At 38.3% G+C, this 21724-nt stretch overlaps 1 protein-coding gene across 1 annotated transcript in view; it reads left to right on the forward strand.

The window, feature by feature from the left end:
* The window catches only part of LOC150077356 (xylosyl- and glucuronyltransferase LARGE1-like), a 1505345-nt gene that overhangs the window by 1479612 nt on the left and 4009 nt on the right, over window positions 1–21724 (forward strand). Inside the window, exons 22-23 of the mRNA XM_090385866.1 lie at window positions 30–227; window positions 19281–19379. Coding sequence (XP_090241992.1) covers window positions 30–227; window positions 19281–19379 — 297 coding nt within the window. The remainder of the gene's footprint in view (window positions 1–29; window positions 228–19280; window positions 19380–21724) is intronic.

The raw sequence follows: 21724 nt of genomic DNA on the forward strand, positions 1-21724 counted from the left end.
TTTAGCTTTAAATTATATATTTCATATAGGTACCATGTTTGGACTAGAGGTCATGCTCCTACAAATTATGCCAAATGGAGAACTGCCACAACTCCCTATCACGTACAGTGGGAGCCAGATTTTGAGCCATACATTGTTGTAAGAAGAGATGTTCCAGAATATGATCGTCGTTTTGTAGGTTTTGGATGGAACAAAGTATCACACATTATGGAGCTATATGCACAAGGGTAAGAATTTCTTGTTTGTTTCATGATATATTGGAAGTAAATTACAATTCTAAAAATTGAACTTTTACATTCAAAAATTATTTTATGTAAGTATGATTATTACTGTATGATCATTGGATGGATTTCCGTTAACCTAACAGGCAAGAAGATTTTTATTCATGTATGAATCCAGTAAAATGAATAATAAATGTTTTATTCATCATGTATGAATCCAGTAAAATGAATAATAAATAAATGCTAAAAAACATGGGCTCATAAGTCCCCTTTTGCCAAGAGTGGGTACCGGAAGGATCTGTCTTAAGTGTCGTGCTTTTTGCCATTAAAGGAAACTCCATTACCGATCAACTTCTTCCAACTATAAACAGTGTACTCTATATCAATGATTTTAGCATATTTTCATAATCATGCAATATGAGGGTTATTGAGAAATAACTGCAAGAAGTTGTTGATCGTCTTAACCCCTGGGCCACGTCAAATAGTTTCAGGTTCTCGCTGGAGATGACCGTTTGCATTCATTTTTGTTGCAAACATAACCTCGACTCTAAGCCTGAATTATGACTTGGACAAAGCACCATTCCAGCAGTAGCAGAGATGAAATTCTTGGGACTCGTATTTGACAAAAAACTGACATTCGTCAGCTACACACAAAATGCACGAGAGGGCTTAACATTCACCGCACTCTCTTTCTCTTCTACCTCTTGGGGCACAGACAGATGCACTCTACTTCATCTGTACTGTGCACTAGTATGCTCAAAATTAGATTATGGGTCTCAGGTATATGCCTCTGCAAGAAATAGCACTCTTTGTTGGCTTGACGCCATCCACTGTCAGGCCATTCGTGCTACTGGTGCATTCAGAACATTGTCTATCCAAAGTCTGTATGTTCAAGCAAATGAACCATCTTTTTTGCTTCGTTGAAAGCAGTTGTCTTTACAATATGTCTTCAAGCTGAACTCCTTTCCAGATCACCCCATGTGAACATCCATTTTTTAGCCACAATGGGAAAATCTTTATAACACACGTCAGACTGCCAATTGCCCTTTCAGCATTCATGTTCAAGAGCTACTAAATGAACTTAATATTAGTTGAGGCATACAATACAAGATGCAGCATCTTGTATTGTATGCAAAAAAAAAAACTAACCATTTCAACCATCCATTCACTCCAAATGCCTGGTCTGTTCCAGCAGCAAATTTCCGCATATCTGTTCTACAACTGACTTTCCTCAATTTGAATCTATGTCCACTCAAGTTCATAATATGAGCAAGAGGAAGAATCCCATCAGCAATGAGCTTGCTCAACCCAATTCAAGGCCTTATACACTTAAATCAAATCACCTCACAGGTGCCTAGGCTCCAGGCACTGCAATTTGCAGAACTTTAGCCTTTTTTGGTAAGAAAGGCTTAAGTTCTGCACCCCTTTGTTCCCCTCACCATTCTTGTTGCCCTTCTCTGTACTTGTTCTAGCAACTCTATATCTTTCCTAAAATGTCACCTCCAGACCTGTTCACAGTACTCAAGGTGTGGTCTGACCATCACCTTGTAGAGTGTATTTAGTATCAAATGGCACCAGGGATTCCCATCATGTCCATGTTGCTTTCATTGTAAGTGTACCAGTTCACTGGGAAAGCCAGAGATTTAAATTTGTATGGATATTGTGTGGTGTAGTGTTGTGTACCATTGTTCCCCTGTCCATTTAGCCGCTGAACCCAACGTTGCACGCACTCAGCCCCGTGGCGGCAGACCAGGTACCCAGCAGCTTAAAATTTTCACTCTGGCAGGTCCTGCCACCTGGTTTCCTGAGATTTCAGTGGCTAGAACCTAAAAAAAAAGAGGGGAGGGGGTTAACACTTGAATCTAGTTAAGCCAAAAGAGGTCTAAGTATGCAGATTAATTTTTGGACATTTTAAATTTTTAACATTGTGTGGGGCATTCATTAGCAATATAGGTAGAGTAGTGGGAAGACTAAAGACTGGGGGAAAGACACAAATCTTGGGACAATAGGGAAGGCAAGCCCATGCCTCACCAGCCGAAGAAAGGGGGATGGCAGGGAAGAGAGGAACCGTCTCCCCCCCTGCCAGGAGGAAGGGAGTTTAAAATGAATAAGGTTAGAGCACCCTATTCAGATAACCAAAAAGCGTTTAGCAGCATAGCTGCAAAGTGTTCTGTGGTTCCAGTCCAATCTCAGCAGAGATCAGACCAGTTATCAAGCCATTCACAGGAAAAGTCCCGTCTGTGTTTTTACTGTGACCTGTTGTAGTGGTCGGTTTAGATCTGCTTCATTACTCCTATAGGCAGTCTAACTTTCTAGATAGTTCTGAAGTTGATCTTCAATGTTAGGCTTGATGTTAGTTTAGTGTGATTTGTGCTCTCCTCGTAGTAAACAGCTTCTGGGCAAAGTGAGAAAATGCCCCATATTCATCTGCAGAGTCTGAAAGATAGTTCACTTGATTTTTTTGACAGATATGTAGTATTCGTGATGAGTTGGCTGCAGGTCATCATATAGAGGGCATTAGTGCATGAAGTGCATCCCAGTCTCTGTTTCCCCCACACAGTTGTTTTCTAGGCCAAAGGACACTAACTTGTCCCTGATCGCACCATGTCCCCTGAAGGGATATGTGGTATACAATCCTGGTGAGAACCATGGGGGAGGTTTTGGGTAGGTCTTGTTGATGGTCAGGATGAATTTCATTGTAATTTCTCCCTTAGTAGACTGATTCCAGCATTCCCCCTATACCTGCTGCCCATGGGCAAGAAGTCTGTTTTTCTCAGCCTTGAGATTGTTTGTGACATCTGTTTCAAATCGCAGCCATGTCTTAGTGACTCCTTTGGATAGATCATAGAGCAATCCTATCCTAATAACCTCGAGGTCGGGGGGGGGGGGCACCATCACCTGGAGCACGTGAGTGCTTACTGTACTACAGGCACAACATATTGAGAGGAGAACTGTACGCTGGATCAAATCAAGAATTCTTTTGTTTACAGGGGATGCTTTGCTGTACCAGGCTCCAGCTGCATAGGTAATAACAGGAATGTAGATGGTCTTGTAGTAGAGTGAGAGAGTTCGCTTTTTAGGTCCCAGTCTCGATGGGAGACCCTTGCGAGCAGGGCTGTATAACTCCTGATTTTCTTTCTAATGTTCTTGAGGTGGTGTTGGAAGCAGAGATTTTTGTCTAGCGTTATTCCCAGGTGCTTCAGTTGTTCCGATAATTTGATTGTTTCATTTCCAATTTTTATTTGTGGTGGTCTGGATATGCAAAGCGTACCTTTGAGCAGTAGCGAGGTTGACTTTATCGCCAAGATGGTTAAGAAGTGAACCTTGACCCAGTCTTGAAGGATCTGTATGAGTCAACCCGCAAGAGTCTCAAGCTGCATTCTGGAATCCGTGGCAACCATCAGAACAAGGTTATCTGCAGATGCCTGTGAGCGGACCTCTCCAAGGTTCTGGGCAAGGAAGTCGTCCATCATGAGATTCCAAAGCGGTGGCCTCGGCACCAACCCCTGGGGACAGCCGGGGAAAATTAGCCTTGTCAATTTCTGATAGGGTGCAGCAACAGTGATTTTCAAGTTTGATAGATAACTCTTCATGATTTGGAAAAGGTTGTTTGGAACAACATCCTGCCTAGGCATGTGGAGGATGCTCAGCCACCAGAAGGTGTCAAATGCCCCCACAAAATCAGTAGAGATAAATAGGAAACATTTTTTCTGTAGCATTCAACCTGTGAGATCAGCACTTGTAGGACATCCACAGTGGATGGTCCCGGCCTAAATCCGAACCGGTTTGCTGATGGGAGGTTAGCTGCTTCATAATAGTGTTGGCTTTTGCCATGGATCAGTTGTTCTAGGAGTTTACTGCAAACTGTAAGTAAGGCGATGGGCCTGTAGGAGTCCTGAAGTTGTAGAGGTTTGGTCGGATTTTTAATGATCAGCATGACATTTGCTTTTTGCCAATCATCTGAGAATGTTCATTAGCATTAGTAGAGGCATATGATGCAAGAAAGTAAGCTTATGCATCATCAGCCAAAAAAAAAAAAAAAAAAAAAAAAAAACAACACACTTCCATTTCACCCCTCCATTCATTCGAAATACCTGTCCAGCTGAGCCTTAAATTTATTTAGGCTATCAACTTCCACAACAAGGGATGGAAGTCTGTTCCACCAACCAACTACCCGCTGGCTAAAGGCATATTTCCGTACATCTGTCTTTCCTTGATCTGAATTTATGCCCTCTCAGGGGATTATTTTGAGCAAGAGGAACAATCCTATCGGCATTGAGCATGCTCAAACCATTCAATGCTTTATACACCTCTATCAGATCACCTCGCCGGTGCCTTGTCTCCAGACACTGTAATTTGCAAAACTTAAGCCTTTCTTCATAAGAGCAACCCTTTGTTCCATTCAGTAATCTTGTTGCACTTCTCTGTACTCATTCCAGCAGCTCTACATCCTTCTTGAAGCCTGCAGACCTGTATACAGTACCCAAGGTGCGGCCTGACCATTGCCTTATAGAAGGGAATAATTACCTCCTTATCACTGCTAGAAAAATTCCTGTATATCATTGACAAGACACCATGAGCTACTCTTGCAGCCCGACTGCACTGCTCAGAGAATGTCATATCTGCCTGCACAATAACACCTTTTCATTCTCTACCACTGTCAGTATGGTACCACAGAGTTGATACGTTGCTCTGGGGTTGCTGTTTCCCATATGTAGTACTTTACATTTGTCAATGTTAAACTTCATTCGCCACATCTCAGCCCATCTGCTCAACCTTTCCAGATCCCGATGCAGCAGCATAGTGTCAGTAGTTTCCTTAACAACTCTGCCAACCTTTGTATCATCTGCAAACTTGGACATTAAGCTTGATATACCATCATCAACATCATTTATAAATACAGAAAACAATAATGGACCCAACACTGAACCCTGAGGGACTCCACTAATAACATTAGTCCACGATGAGCAGTGCCCCTTTATTACCACTCTGTCTTCTCCCACTCAAAAATCCCTTTATCCATAGCAGCAATTTGCCTCCAATGTCACACTGTTCCAATTTGTGCAGCAGTCTTCCATGTGCAACAGTATCAAATCCTTTCTAAGATCCACATATATAATATCAAAGTTATTCCCTGCATCCAGTTCTTTTGTGACTGCATCATAGTATCCAATCAAATTGGTCAGGCAAGACATTCCCTTAACAAAAACATGCTGTGTCTGAGCTATAACTGAAGTCTTGTCTAGATGATCCTGCAGTGCTTCTTTAACCAGGGCCTCCATTAAAGAAGCACTGCAGGATCATCTAAACAAGACTTCAGTTATAGCTTCATGTGCGAAGAAGAGTTATAAAGTTGCAGCAGCAGGTCAAGGGCAGAGTGTACCACCTGTTTGACAATCTTGGGCTCAATTAGGTATGGCTCTGGTCTTTTCTTACTCTTTATATGAAACACTGCTGCCCTTAACTCCTTGAGTGTGGAGTCTGCCTCTGTTTTCTGGACCTTGTAATTTTCGTTGTCTAATGCTGTTCCGGTGTTGCTGGGTCGACGAGGATAGAAAGTCAATTCCTCCCACGAAGTAGTCATTGTTCTTTGCTGGGTCCAGGTGGCAGTCATCACCTCTCCCCTGGCAACTGTGTTGGTGGTAACCCTGTACACTACCCCCCATGGGTCCTCATTTCCTGTGGTTGAGACTAGTTGCTCCAAGGATTTTCGTCTTGCCTTCTCTATTTGTTCTGTATATGCATTTCACACATCCCTATATATTTGCCTCAGTGCCTCGACCTCAATTGCCTTGTACAATGGGATAATCACCTCCTTGTCCCTGCTAGCAAAATTCTTATATATCATTGACTCCATGACCTGCTCTGGCAGCCCATCTGCAATATTCAGCAAACTTCATAACTGACTGCACAATTACCCACAGGTCTTTTCATTCTCAATTTCCCTGAGTGTGGAACAACACAATTGGTACTGCTACCCATATGCCATGCTTTGCATTTGTCAATATTAAACTTCAGTTCCCACTTCTCAGCCCATTTTCCCAACTTATCTAGATCCTGCTGCAGTAGCATACTGTCTTTATTGTCATTAACACCCTGTCAACCTTTGTATCATCCTCAAACTTGGATATTAAGCGTGATATACCTTCATCAATATCATTTATGAATGCACAAAACAACAATGGCCCGGCACCTAACCCTGTGGAACTCCACTAATAATGTTAGTCCACGAAGAGCAGTGTACACCGATTACCACTCTCTGTTCTCTCCCACTCAACTATCCCTTTATCCATTGTAGCAATTTGCCCTTAATGTCATACCGCTCCAATTTGTAAAGCAGTCTTCCATGTGCAACAATATCAAAAGCTTTCCTAAAATCCAACTATATGATATCAAAATTATTTTTTCGATTCCGTTCCTTTGTGACCACATCATAGTATCCAATCAAATTGGTCAGGCAAAACCTCTCTTTCACAAACCCATGCTGTACCTTAGCTATTACTGCAGTATTCTCCTGATGATTCTTCAATGCTTCTTTAACCAGTGACTCCATTATTTTCCCTGGAACACAAGTTAAACTAACAGGTCTGTAGTTACTTGTGTCACCTTTTGAATACTCTTTGTGAATTGGGGATACAATTGCACACCCATTTGCCCAACTTATATAGATCCTGTTGTCCATGGAGATCTCCCTTGAGTCCAAGGATGCTCTCATAATTATGGCTAAGGGTTTGCTTACTTCCTTTGTTGCCTTCTTTAATATAACTGGATAGATCCCATCCACTCAGGTGCCTTCCTTATGTTTAACTTCAACAATTTCTCCTCCCGTTTGCTCTCAATTATTACAAAGTCACTTAGCTCCCTGTTTGATACACTTCTGGCATTCCCGTCCTTGAATAACTCCTCATGTGTGAATGTAGATGCAAAAAAATCATTCAGTTTATCATCTACCTGAGCATGATCATCAATAGACAAACAATCTATGTTAAGGGGACCAATCTGATTCATCCCTTTCCTTCTAGTGTTTACATAAATAAAGAACTCTTTGCTGTTTTTCTTTGCATTGTTTACCAAAGATTTCTTGTAATCTGCCTTCGCCTGCCTAACCTCCTTTGTGACTTGATTACAGACTAGCTTATATCTGCAATAGGCTTCTGTGTTGCCTGATAATTTGCATAATGGTAAACAAGGTTGCTGGATTACCAAAGCAACCCCTTCCACCCTGGCATGCTCAAATACCAGCATGTGATTTCTCGCTCAAGAATGCACCAAAGTCTAATACCTTCAGCTCTATTCACAGCACCAGGCAGAACATTCTGACTTCTTGCCAATTTACATACAATGCTCAAAGTCAGAATTGTATGTGAGATCTGCTGCTTTTTTTTTTCAAGCTAATACTATATCAGAATAGATACCTCAGCATATATACTGCAGAGCTGCATTCTATAGAGTTAGCTCTAGATCACATAAGAAATCACCATTACCAATGGTGTATTATATATGCCAATTCAGTGAGTGCACTGCAGGCTTTATTAGCAATGCCACATGCTAATCATCTAACCCTATCCTGAATTCAGCAGATATTTACACCCTCTATGCAGGTGGATTCAATATCCATTTCTGCTGGATCCCCAGTCACATTGGGATTAGATGGAATGATTTTCCTGACACTGCAGCCAAATCGGCAGCCCTGTAGTCTCCTATACAGACTACAGTCAAGTAATCTGCAGTAACTTACATTCTCAGTGGCAAGAATCATGGGTGGCATTGCCTGGTTACAAACATATTGTATCAGATTAAGCCTATGCAGGGATTGCAAAGAGGAAGTTGTTCTTGCTCGGTTCCTCATAGGACACAGTCATATGACATTCGCAAGTAATGCGGCACTATTTTATTCATTAAGCATATTTTATCCGACTGTATCCATTTTAAAAATGCTTGTTTACCACTTTTACTCATCTAACTGAACCATATACACTCAATCAGATTTTAAATGACAATGATAATGTGTCAGCTATTTTTAAATTTTTAAAGACCATTAATATATACACACTCATATAAATTTTTGACCTTTATGTTGATTTTTATCTAGTGTTATGTCTATATATAAACTTTTGACAATGTAAGCTTATGTTTTATGAATTTTAACATTTTCGTGGCTCATTATAACCTTGTCATTTTTGCACCACAAAAAACCAAATCAGTCAATAATATAAGCAAACTTTTTTTAAAATATTAAAACCACAGACATAAAAGGTATTAGTGCCTATAGTACTTAGTACCATGCATGGGTTGAAGGTTAAAAAGGTAGAAGATACTTATTGATATTAGATTTAAACTTTTGTAGATTGTAATTTTCAGGAAATATGTGTAAAGGAAGGTCATTCCACAAAGGAGAAGTTAGGTAGATAAATGAGGAGGAAGAAAAGCTTGTTCTGTGAGTCCACCTCTATCTGGGCCCACAATATTTCTTAACAGAGGGGATTTGAGATGAGTGAAGGGTACTACTGTAGAAAACAATCATTCAATAAATCCACAAAACTCTTACTCCTGTGTGAGTGACCAACCCAAACCCACAGGGTCCAGAAAATATCTAGATAATTTCATCCCCCATTATGAGATGTTCTGATTTACTCGCCCACTGTATATGTCCTTAAAGTTGTTTATTACACTGATCACAGCCATTAGAATCAGTGCATATGCGCACACACTTCTTGATTAGACTGGGGTTTGAGCCTGTGACCACCAAATGCGGAGAATGCGGGAAGGTCAGGGAATGACCACCTCATATCCCCTGAGCAATATGGCCTTAGCTGCTAATGCTCCTAAAAACCAAACTAACAATAACAGTGCATATGCACACCAAACTGATATCCCACTGCTTATGTCACACCAAACTGACTCAACATTTCACTGGCCACCTATGTCAACTATCCAGCATAGCCCCAATGAATTTTCTGGTCCTGTTCAGTGATTACAAAATGCATATATGAAATGTATGTAAGGAAAGATGGACCCTTCATTGGCAAACACATACACATAACAAACTCCTTGAAATTAAACCTATACCGCAATTATGGGCTTCCAATTTCTGCACAAACAGACAAGAAGTAGTAGTCCTAGCCAGAGCCCGAATAGGCCACACTGATTTGACCCATCTATTCCTGGTATCAGGTAATGATCTGCTACAGTGTACACATTGCCACATGTCACTCACAATAAAACACATACTCCTGGAATGCAACTTGTATAATAGCTCTCGTCTAATTTCATTCAGTTCTCTCTCAAACTTACAGGAATTGTCACTTAGCCATATCATAGGCAAAAATTCAAACCTTACAGAATTTTTCTTCTTTCTGAAACGAATAGGTTTATAACAATTTCTAACTGCTTCCATAGAAGCCAATAAAATTAGTATTAACTACTATGGTAGGTGCAATTTGGCCTAAGTAGCCTTTGCACCAGAAAAATCCAAGCACAATAACTATGTCAACGATGCACTTCCTTAGATTTTATGCATCTTAACTAAGAGCATAGCCACTCCTGCCCTGTCTGTCCTTTCTGTGAACATTATGCTCCCCATATTCAAATTCTGCATTCCTTATATCTGAGTGACACAAGGTCTGTAATATCCCAAAAATGTCTGCATTCGATGTTTTGACCAGCATGTCACATTCATCATATTTATTTATTATGCTCCTAGCATTGGTGTACATGCAAGTATACAAGCACCTGTTCCTACTCTTAATGAGCCTAATACAGCCCATGTATTTACTTGTTTCTTGATACCTCCCAGAAGTCATTCTTGAAATCCTGGGCACATTGTTTTCAAGACTGCTGCTCATTCCAATAGAAGCAGTGCAAGAATCATTTTCACTCCTGCCTGTAGTAATTTTTAATCTATTAGTCTGTGTGGTAATGATGTAAATGCCAAAAAAAAAAACCCCAAAAAAAACATGCACCTGTTTTTACTCTTAGTAACCCTAACACAGCCGTGTGGCGCCTCCGTAGCCAGGTGGCCAGGAGTAGCAGTGCGTAGCACACGCTGCTTGATTAAACCGGGGTTCGAGCCCGTGACCACCAAATACGGAGGATGCAGAAAGGTCAGGGAATGACCACCGCATATCCCCGGAGCAATATGGCCTTAGTTGCTAATGCTCCTAAAAACCAAATAACAACAACAGCCCGTGTATTTGCTTGCTCTGTGAGAACCTCCAGTTGGTCTTGAAATCACTGACTTCTTACTTTCAAGTAATTGCATGTTCCGATATAAACACTGCAGAATCACTTCCATCTCTGCCTGCAGCTTGTGTTGGTCTGTTATTCTGTTAAACAGTTAACCAGTATTCTGTTTAACTGTTTCAAAAGCATCAGCAAATATTCTTGCACCTCTTCTATTTAAGTGTATCACATCCCTGTAAAAACAGTCTCTCCTCTTAATGAGCAGATCATGCTGAAAAAAATTCTACCCCACAGCCCTTGTACAGACTCTCCGGGTCTAAAACGATTGACACAATATTTCCTATTGTGTCTGGGCAGAATTGCAATCGATTTCAATTCTGCTTCACAAAATTTTTCTCAACGTTGCGCTGTACTTTTTAATTAAATCCTCAGATCTTCTACTCTTAATATCATTAGTTCCAAGGGTACACATATCACCTTTGTGACTTTAAAAGTTATGTCTGCATGGGGCTAAATGTAGCCAGTGGCAGCATACCGTGTTCCTGTTCCACCTGTCCTTTTTGCATGATATATTTCCCATTTCCCTGACAATTGAGTCACCAATTACAGCTACTTCCTGTGGAGTTGAGGATCTCTGCTGTGCAGGGTTTTGCTGTTTTATCTGCTTCTGGAGCATGGGCTGGACAGCTGGGTGTTTGATGGGTCCCTCCATTTTAATCCTTTGTAGGCATCAACCGTATTCTTCAAGACCTCAATATGCCTTAAAGAATAGGGAAAATCAGAACACTGAATTTGCACTTAATCTCCTTGTGCTCTTTGCAATGGACACAAACAGAAAGTCCCCTTGTGGTTGTATATGTCTTACAACCACAAGGGGACTTGTGGTTGTATATGTCTTACTAAAAGTAGCATTACAAAAAGCCACAAGTTACACACAAAATATAATCTTGATTTGTAGGAGAAAAACCCTTGCAGGTGCTTTCCTAAACCAAAGCATTCCTGCTACTTTGAGCACTTTAACTTGCTGTGTGGTCTGAGGAATGATTAGCCTAATTAATAATATTTTAGGGAAGAAAGCCTCGAACTATGTAAAATTAAAACTGTGACATTATTTAGTTCATTTGCATCATTATTACATAGTTGAAATTTTTTAGACAAACCAAAGTTTGTACATTGGCATCATTACTTTAACATCTCTTATTGCAAAATCCTTCACAATGAGTTGCCCTTCTCATACTTCAAATAAGTAACACTTCCCCATTAGTTAGTGAAGTCTACTGTTACTTATTTCTTCTAATTGGGAAGTCCTCTTTAATGGGGGAAGTGTTACTTATTTGAAGTATAAGGAAGGCAACTCGTTGTGAAGGATTTCACAATGTGAGATGTTACAATAATGATGCCAGTGTACAAACTTCGGTTTGTCCAAAAAAAATTCAACTGTGTGGTAATGATGTAAATGCACTAACTAATCTCATAGTCTAAAATTTAATTTAATAACACACAAAATTAATAGGTACAAAAAAATTAATGCTACACTAATTCCACTTATTTGACAGCAGCACAAATTATGCTATTTTAGCATTAGCATTAGTACAGGCATACGATGCAAAAAAGCAAGGTTATGCAGAATCGACCAAAAAAAAAAAAAAAAAAAGCTCCCATTTCACCCCTCCATTCATTCCAAATGCCTGTCCAGCTCAGCTTTAAATTTATTTAGGCTATTAGCTTCCACAACAAAAGATGGAAGTCTGTTCCACCAATCAACTACCCGCTGGCTAAAGGAAAATTTCTGCACATCTATTCAACAACTATCTTTCCTCAATTTGAAACTGTGCCCCCTCACATTCTTAGTCTCAGCAAAAGGAAGAATCCCATCAGCATTCAGCTGGTTCAACCCATTCAAGACCTTATACACCTCAATTAGATCACCTCGCAGGTGCCTACCCTCCAGGCACTACAGTTAGCAGAACTTAAGCCTTTCTTGGTTAGAGCACCCCTTTGTTCCCCTCACCAATCTTGTTGCCCTTTTTTGTACTCATTCTAGCAACTCTACATCCTTCTTATAATGAGGCCTCCAGACTTGTACACAGTACTCTTGGGGTGGCCTAACCATTGCCTTGTATAATGGGATAATCACCTCCCTGCTAGCAAAATTCCTATATATCATTCACAAGACTCCATGACCTACCCTGGCAGCCGATCTGCACTGCTCAGCGAACTTCATATCTGACTGCACAATTACCTCCAGGTCTTTTTCGCTTTCCACTTCCCTAAATGTAGTACCACATAGTTGATACGTTTCTCTTTGGCTATCGCTACCCATATGCAGTACTTTGCGTTTGTCAATGTTAAACTTCTCAGCCCATTTTCCCAACTTATCTAGATCCAGTTGGAGTAGCATACTGTCTTTATTGTCATTAACAACCCTTCCAACCTTTATATCATCTGTAAACTTGGACACTAAACCTGATATACCTTCATCATATCATTGATAAATATACAAAACAACAATGAGCCCAACACAGAACCCTGGGGAACTCCACTAACGACATTTGTCCACGAAGAGCAGTGTAAATTGATTACCACTCTCTGTCATCTCCCATTCAACCATTCCTTTATCCATTGTAGCAACTTACCCTTAATGCCATATCTCTCAATGGAACAAAGGGTGCTCTTACGAAGAAAGCCTTAAGTTTTGCAAATTACAGTGTCTGGAGACCAGGCACTGGCGAGGTGATCTGATAGAGGTGTATAAAGCCTTGAATGGTTTGAGCATGCTCAATGCTGATGGGATTCTTCCTCTTGCTCAGAATAATCACCTGAGAGGGCATAAATTCAAATTGAGGAAAGCCAGATGTAGGATAGACGTGAGGAAATTTGCCTTTAGCCAGCGGGTGGTTGGTTGCTGGAATAGACTTCCATCCCTTGTCGTGGAAGTTGATAGCCTAAATAAGTTTAAGGCTCACCTGGACAGGTATTTCGAATGAACAGAGGGGTGAAGTGGAAGTGGTTATTTTTTATTTATTTATTTATTTATTTATTTTTTTTTTGTTGGCTGATGCTGCATAAGCTTGCTTTCTTGCATCAAATGCCTCTACTAATGCTAATGCTCCCCAATTTGTACAGCAATCTTCCCTGTGCAGCAGTATCAAAAGTTTTCCTGAAATCCAAGTATATGATATCAAAATTATTTTTGACATTCAGTTCCTTTTTGACCACATCATGGTATCCAATCAAATTGGTCAGACAAGACCTCCCTTTAACAAACCCATGCTTTGTCTTAACTATTACTGCAGTCTTGTCTAGATGATCTTGCAATGCTTCTTTAACCAGTGATTCCATTATTTTTCCTGGAACATAATTAAACTAGCAGGTCTGTAGTTACTTGTGTCACCTTTTGAACCTCCTTTGTGAATTTGTGATGCAAGAGGTGAAAGACTTGTGGAATTTGCAGAATCTCGAGGAATGTCAGTAATGAACACTTTTTTCAAGAAAAGGGTGAACAGAAAGTGGACACGGAAGAGCCCAAATGGATTAACAACTAATGAAATCGACTTCATCCTCACTAACAGAAGATATATCGTGAATGATGTTACTGTCTTGAACAAGGTAAATGTTGAAAGTGATCACAGAATGGTAAGATGCACACTTGATATAGATGTAAGAAAAGAAAGTAAAAAACTGACTCGAGTAAATAATATGAAGGTCTTTGATATAACGGAAGAGGAGAAAAAGCAGTATGTACTGGAACTTAAGAACAAGTTTGAGCTTCTGCAGACTGCTCAGGGCAAAGATATCGACAAGAAATATTACAACTTTCTAAAAGTGATAAAGCCCAAGAAACCTATTGGTAAAAAGAAATCCAAAGAAGAAAAAATTAGTCAAGAAACACTTGTTATGATGAACCAAAGATAACAAATGAAGAGCATGAAAAACACCGACAAGGAGAAAATTGCATGTACTGAGTTATGCAAAGCCATTAAAAAGAGCCATTAGAAAGAGCCTCAGAGAGGACATAAGAAAATTTAACACAAGAAAAGTAGAACAAGCATTAAGGGAAAATAAAGGATTTAAATCAGCAGCATGAGTAGTAATACAGAAAGACAAATGATACTGAAACTGAAGAAAAGTGATGGTGTACTTATAAATAGCAGAGAAGGCATAATTCAAATAGCAGAAGACTATTAGAAGAAGACTACTATAAAGAGTTATACAAGGAGCGAGGGAATGATGCCAGCAGTGGGGAAGATAGATCACGAATTAGCAACACATACAATATACCTGATATCCTTCCTGATGAGGTAGAACATGCATTGAAGAAAATGAAGAATAACAAAGCCCCAGGGGATGGTGAGGTTACTGTAGAGTTGTTAAAATTGGTAGAAAGAGACATGACACAAAAACTAGCAAGACTTCACAAAATGCATTAGAAAAGGTGTGATGCCTATGGATTGGAATAATGCAATCATAGTTTTGCTGCATAAGAAAGGAGATAAATCAGAAATTGAAAATTATAGACCATTAGTTTGTTATCCCACATCTACAAGTTTTTCACAATGGTTATTACTAACAGATTAGAAAGAATACTTGATGAGAATCAACCGAAAGAGCAAGCTGGCTTTAGGACAGGATTCTCAACTATGGATCACCTTCATGTAATGTCACAGCTAATGGAGAAAGCAAATTAAAATAACACACCATTATGCCTGGCATTTGTGGATTATGAAAAGGCATTTGACTCCGTACAGCATAAGGCAGTGATGTTGTTTCAGGCACTGGAAAGGCAAGGCCTAGATACTCCATATATTATGATTTTGAAGAAAATATATGAGAATGCAACCTCCTTTATTAGACTAGTCAAAGACAGTAGTAAATTTAAAATTGAATAATAATAGTAAATTTAAAATTTAAAATTGAGAAAGGAGTTCGACAAGGAGACACAATATCTCTGAAGTTGTTTACTGCTGCCCTTGAAGAAGCTTTCAGCAGATTAGACTGGTCACAGAAAGGAGTCAATGTGAATGGAGAGTACCTAAACCATTTATGATTTGCAGATGACATTGTGGTCATAAGCCACGAACCCAAACAATTAGAGGAAAATCTTAATCAGTTATGCACAGTTAGTAAGGATTTTGGACTAAACACGATTATGGCTAAAACAAAAGTAATGATGAACAAGTATGCCACAGAAAGGGACCTAATGATTGAAGGAGCAGTAATTGAAAATGTGAAGTCATATACTTATCTGGGACAAGTTATTAGCTGTAATAATGATAAATGGCTGGAAGTGAAGAGAAGAATAAATTTTGGATGGATAGCATTCAGGAAATATAGTCACATACTGAAGAGCAATATCCCAGTTTGTCTGAAACGTAAAATAATGAATCAATGTATACTCCCCACCATGACTTATGGAAGTGAAACTTGGGCACTCACCAAAAGAATGGAAGAGAAGCTGAGAACTACACAGTGAAGAATGGAACACATTATTTTGGGAATCAGACTGTTAGATAAGAAGAGAAACACATGGATTAGGCAGCAAACTCAAGTAAAGGACATTCTTATCAAAACTAAAGAACTAAAGTGGTCTTGGGCAGGACATATAGCTCAAAGACATGATGACAGATGGACTAAGAAAATAACAGAATGGTACCCAAGAGGAGCTAGAAGAAAACCTGGAAGACAACGACACAGATGGACAGATGAAATTCATGAGTTTGTGGGTAGTAAATGGATGGTCATTGCACAAAACAGAAGGAACTGGAAAGTTGCTGGAGAGGCCTTCATCCTGCAGTGGATTGAAAATGGCTGATGATGATGATGATCATGATTGTGAATTGGTGATATGTTTGCACACCTCCAGTCCATGGGGACCTACCCTGAGTCCAAGGAAGCTCTCATAATTATGGCTAAGAGTTTGCTTACTTTCTTTGCTGTCTGTTTTAATATAACTGGATAGATTCCGTCCACCCCAGGTTCCTTCCTTATGTTTAACTTCAACAATTTCTCCTCCACTTTGCTCTCAGTTATTACAAAATCACTTAGCTCCCTGTTAGTGTTTGATAAACTTCTGATACTCTCCTCATTGAATGACTCCTCATGTGTGAATCTGGTGAAAAATACTAATTCAGTTTATCAGCTACCGGAGCATGATCATCAATAGTCAGTCCATCTATGTTAAGTGGTCTAATCTGATTCATCCCTTTCCTTCTAGAGTTTACATAAGTAAAGAACTCTGCTGATTTTCTTTGCATTCTTTTCCTAGGATTTCTTGTAATCTGCCTTTGCCTGCCTAACCTCCTTTGTGACTTGATTACAGACTAGTTTATACCTGCCATATGCTTCTGTGTCACCTAATACTTTATATGCATCCTATACATTCTTCTTCTCTGCCACGAGCCTCATTAATTCATTGGATATCCATTTAGGCCTAAACGTAGAACAGTATTTCGTAGTCGGAATGAAACGTCTAGTAGCCTCCAAAATTAAGTCCCTGAAATTCAATGTTGGTAACATCATCAGTTGATCCCACTGTACAGAATTTAAAAACTGTCTGAGACTGCTGTAGTCACCTTTACGAAAGCAAAAGCCCTTCCCTTTAGGGGTACCTCCGTAGCCAGGTGGACAGAAGCCGCAGTGCGTAGCACATGCTTCTTGATTAGACCGGGGTTCGAACCCGTGACCACCAAATACAGAGGATACGGAAAGGTCAGGGAATGACCACCACATATCCCCATAGCAATATGACCTTAGTTGCTAATGCTCCTAAAAGCCAAATAACAAACAACCTTCCCTTTAGCCTTGATGGTAGTTAAATCTTTAAGTAATTCCTACATCAGTACATTGTGATCACTGTCACCCAGTGGTTCTTTTATCTGCAAATTCTTAATGTATGAATAATCACTGCTGATAATCAGATAAACAGTATTACTCTCTTTGATTCCCTCTCGAACATGTTGCTGTAGAAAATAGTCATCCAATAAATCCACAAAATTCTTGCTAGTGTGCGAGTGACCAACCCATAAGTTCCAGTCAATATCTGGAAAGTTAAAATCCCCCATTATAAGACATTCGGATTTACTAGCCCACACTATTTCTCTGCACAATTGCTCATTATACTCATCAGATTCAATTAGGCCTGCACACATCTACTCTCATTTTTCATTTGCCAGTGCTTATTTCATTTGCCAGTGCACCAAACAGACTCAACACTGCGTTATCCACCAACATCAATTGGATGCACTTCCTTAGATTTTGTGTGTTTCTTAACTAACAGCATTATCCCTCCTCCCTTCCTCTCCTGTCTATCCTTCTTGTACACATTGTACTCCCAAATTTCCAATTCTGCACTGTTTATCTGTGTGACACCATGCCTCTGATATCCCATCAATATCTTTATATTGTTATTACATGCTAAAGTAATGTATAAAATTACATTTGTATTGCTATAAATTTATAGTTTATTGTCTAACAAAAACAATACTTCTGATATTGATTACATTGTTATAAAACTACATAGAAAATCTCCAAGTAGCAAAATAGCACGTATATCAATACTGTGACAATGATGGTAGAATTCGACTTGTTTTTTTAGCAACTTTAAAACTCAAGTGATGAACAAAATTCACAAACTTAATCAGAGAAATGCACAAACTTAATCAGAGACTAATTTTAAATCAAAAGCTATAAAAAACTATTATCTTTTCTTGCTATTTTAGATTATGTTACTACATGATTAAGTTATGTTATAAAATCACATTTGTATTCCTTTGCTATAAATTTACAGTTTATTGGCCTAACAAAAACAACACTTCTGATATTAATACAAAGCTACATAGAAAATCTCCACATAGCAGTAGCACCTCCAGTTGACTTCTGTCACTTTGACAATGGTAACAGAAGTCAACTGGATTTTTAAGCAACTTCAAACCCCAGGTAACAAACAAGTTCATGAACTTATCAGAGAAACTCAGATAATAAGCATGCTACTAATTTTAAATCAAAAGTTATAAAACACTGTAATCTTTAAGCAGTAAAGAAAGTTTCACTTAGCAGCTCCCAAAGATCATTACACTATCAAGCTTTGAAATGGTGCCATCTAAGCAGTGGTACTCAACTGAGAATATGTAACACTGCTTTTTTAATGGAATAGTGTTATTTATTTAAATATAGGAGAGCAACTCTTATACGAGGATTTTGCAATATGAGATTTTATAATAATGATGCCTAATGTACAAATTTCATACTATGATTTTTAGCATTTCTCGCCAACCATTGAAGTAAAAACGAAAACCAAAATCTTAAAAAGCTTTATATTTAAATTTACAATAAATTTACAGTACTGTAGATCAAACAAAATAAATGTGATTATACATATAAAATGTTACTTCATATAACAAATAAAATGTTAATTCAGTATAATAAAATACTGAATTAAGATAGAATAAAACAAATGTAGTTTACAGTGAATGTACAAATAAAATGATAATAAAATACTGAATCAAAATGCAATAAAATATACCAGATTAAAAGCACTAAAATAACTGAAGCTTTCAAAGGCTTCTTTCACAACAGTAAATTTATTTACAATAAATTTACTGTTGAGAAAATTTACTGTTCAACTATAATATGATGTAGTTGATAAACAATGTCATGATGATGATCAATGGTTGTAAAATAAAGTAAAATTGAAATAGTAGTGCATATCTTCTACTGCATATATGTCAGCAGATCTCATATTTACTGTTGTATTCACAGTTAATGTCCTTATATAATAATTATAAAAATAATAATTAAAAATATAGGTCTGTGAAAATCTTATTTGGAGTCAAACTTCATGCTTGATTAAAAAAATATCTATTTTTCCTCTTTTTATAGATATGAATTTGTTGTGCTTCCAAATGCTTTTATAGTTCATATGCCTCATGCCCCAAGCTTTGATATTGCAAAATTCAGGTCTAGTTCACAATACAGAAAGTAAGTATCAATGAAGAGCTCAGTGGTATTTTTATAATATCCTTCTAATATGCTTTTTTTAACCTAGAAAAGAATTTAAAAGAATTTTTTTCAGAATAGTAATGGACTAATATTCTGTGATCTGTGTTTTTATCTTTTATTGTGAGACCTCATTAAATTTTAGAAATGTAATTACTTTACATTCAGTTTTAATACAATTCAGTTTTCAATGTTTATATTTATAACATATATAAATTAAAATTAAGGTTATTAAATTTTAGTTGTAAATGATGGTAGATTTTTAAGTCTAAAAAAAAAAATAAAAAAATAAATATATATTTCACACACATCATCACATAAAATGTGTTAGTACTAATATTATTATACTGTATTTGCTTTTGTTAGATCATAGCTGCCTTGTACCTATTCATGTGATATCAAAACATTAACATATATATATTTATAATGTTATTATGTATCATATAAATAAATAAAAAAAATGGACACTGAGTAAACCAAAGAATGTTGAAAGACAAATACTTTAACAGTCCTGAACATGGTGTTATCTGGCATCACATCCCCCTTATAGGCATCAAGGACAATGTGACAGACAAAATCATCAGCACATTGGTTACACTCCATTACTTTCTCTCCAGGGTGGTTGATTGCTGGAACAAACTTCCATCTAACCCAGGGGCTTACATCTGGTGAGTATGGGCTTGGCACACCCAGGGTCCTGAGTTGGATATCTCATTCTTCTCTTTCTTGGTGATTCCTTTTGACTCTCTCTCTCTCAGAGTAACTCGGGAATTTTTTTGGCTAGTGCAGCATAAGCTTCAGGCTTCCTTGCACCATATGGCTAATAATAATAATCTGTCGTTGTAGAAGTTGATAGCTTAAATAGATTCAAGGCAGAACTTGACAAACATTTGGAGCGAGTGGATGGGTGAAATTTTTTTTTTTTTTTTGGCTGATGCTATATAAGCTTGCTTTCTTGCATCATGTGCCTTTGTTAATGCTAAAGATATCACTGTCATAGACCTTTCAACCGATCAAATATAAGGCCTATTTCCAATTCCAAAGGACCTTCTACCTCTAAAAGAAGGTGCTAAGTATGATGAGTTAACTTCCTTCCTCCATCCATCTCTCTCTCTCTCTCTCTCTCTCTCTCTCTCTCTCTCTAATGAAAGTTATCTTGGCAAATTTTGAAATTCCTGCTGTCATATCACAAATGCATTTCTCAGCTGTGACTCCAGTACCCTGAAGATGCATTGTCTGAATCACAGTGGGGAGGAGTTTCAATTTGCACTTGTACATATAAACTCTACCCCAAGGGCTCACATTTCACTGGTGCAGCAAAGCTTCAGGCTTCCTTGTATCATATGGCTAATAACAACAATAATCCTTACCATGGAAATAAAAAATTGCCACATAACTTACCTTGATGTGTTTTGCAGGGTTCAGAACAGTAAATTTGTAATAACTTTTAACACAAAAGAGAGATACAAAGTCTTTTCCATTTCAAATCCAAGCAAAATCAAATATCATCAAAGACTGACAATAGAAGTCTTCAGTCTAGAAAAACTAGATGATTAAAGGAAGACCATCAGAGGTATTCTCCACCATTCCACAACTTATCATCCCAAAAAACTTCCAACAAGAACCATTCTTCACATTATGGTTTTGGATCCTCCATGAAAATATAGTGTTCTCACCACTTTCCCTTGTCCATCCTAGATTCCTGAAGTTGAAGCAAGAATCAAAAACATTGCCCTTAATTTGGACTATTTCACAGATCTATCAAAGAATAATAATTTGCTCTGATAGGAAACTCCTGTTAAACCTAAAGTAGTTCATCTGTGAAATGAGAATCTCTAATAGTTATTTATCTGTAATAGAATCCTCTCTACTCACCACAGTCCCTTGGTGCCATATCACATCATCTAAGGGATTCAAACTAGTTGGTTTGGACCACAAGGCATACTTTTTTTGTGTGATGGTAGCCTTCTAACAATCCCCATAATTATGAGAGCATACTTAGACTCAGGGGAAGTCCCACCACTCTGGAGATGTGCAAATGTATCTCCAATTCACAAAGGGGGGATAAAAGGGTGACACAAGTAATTACAGACCCGTTAGTTTGACTTCTTTTCTAGGAAAAATAATGGAGTCACTGGTTAAAGAAGCATCGCAGGATCATTTAGACAAGACTTCAGCAATAATTCAGACACAGCATGGGTTTGTAAAGGGAAAGTCTTGTCTGACAAATTTGATTGGATACTATGATGTGGTCACAAAGGAACTGGATGCAAAAAATAATTCTGATATCATATATTTGGATTTCAGGAAAGCTTTTGATACTGTTC

This window comes from Mastigoproctus giganteus, chromosome 12 (genome assembly GCF_048544385.1).
Source record: "Mastigoproctus giganteus isolate SK-2022 chromosome 12, ASM4854438v1, whole genome shotgun sequence".
NCBI lineage: Eukaryota > Metazoa > Arthropoda > Arachnida > Uropygi > Thelyphonidae > Mastigoproctus > Mastigoproctus giganteus.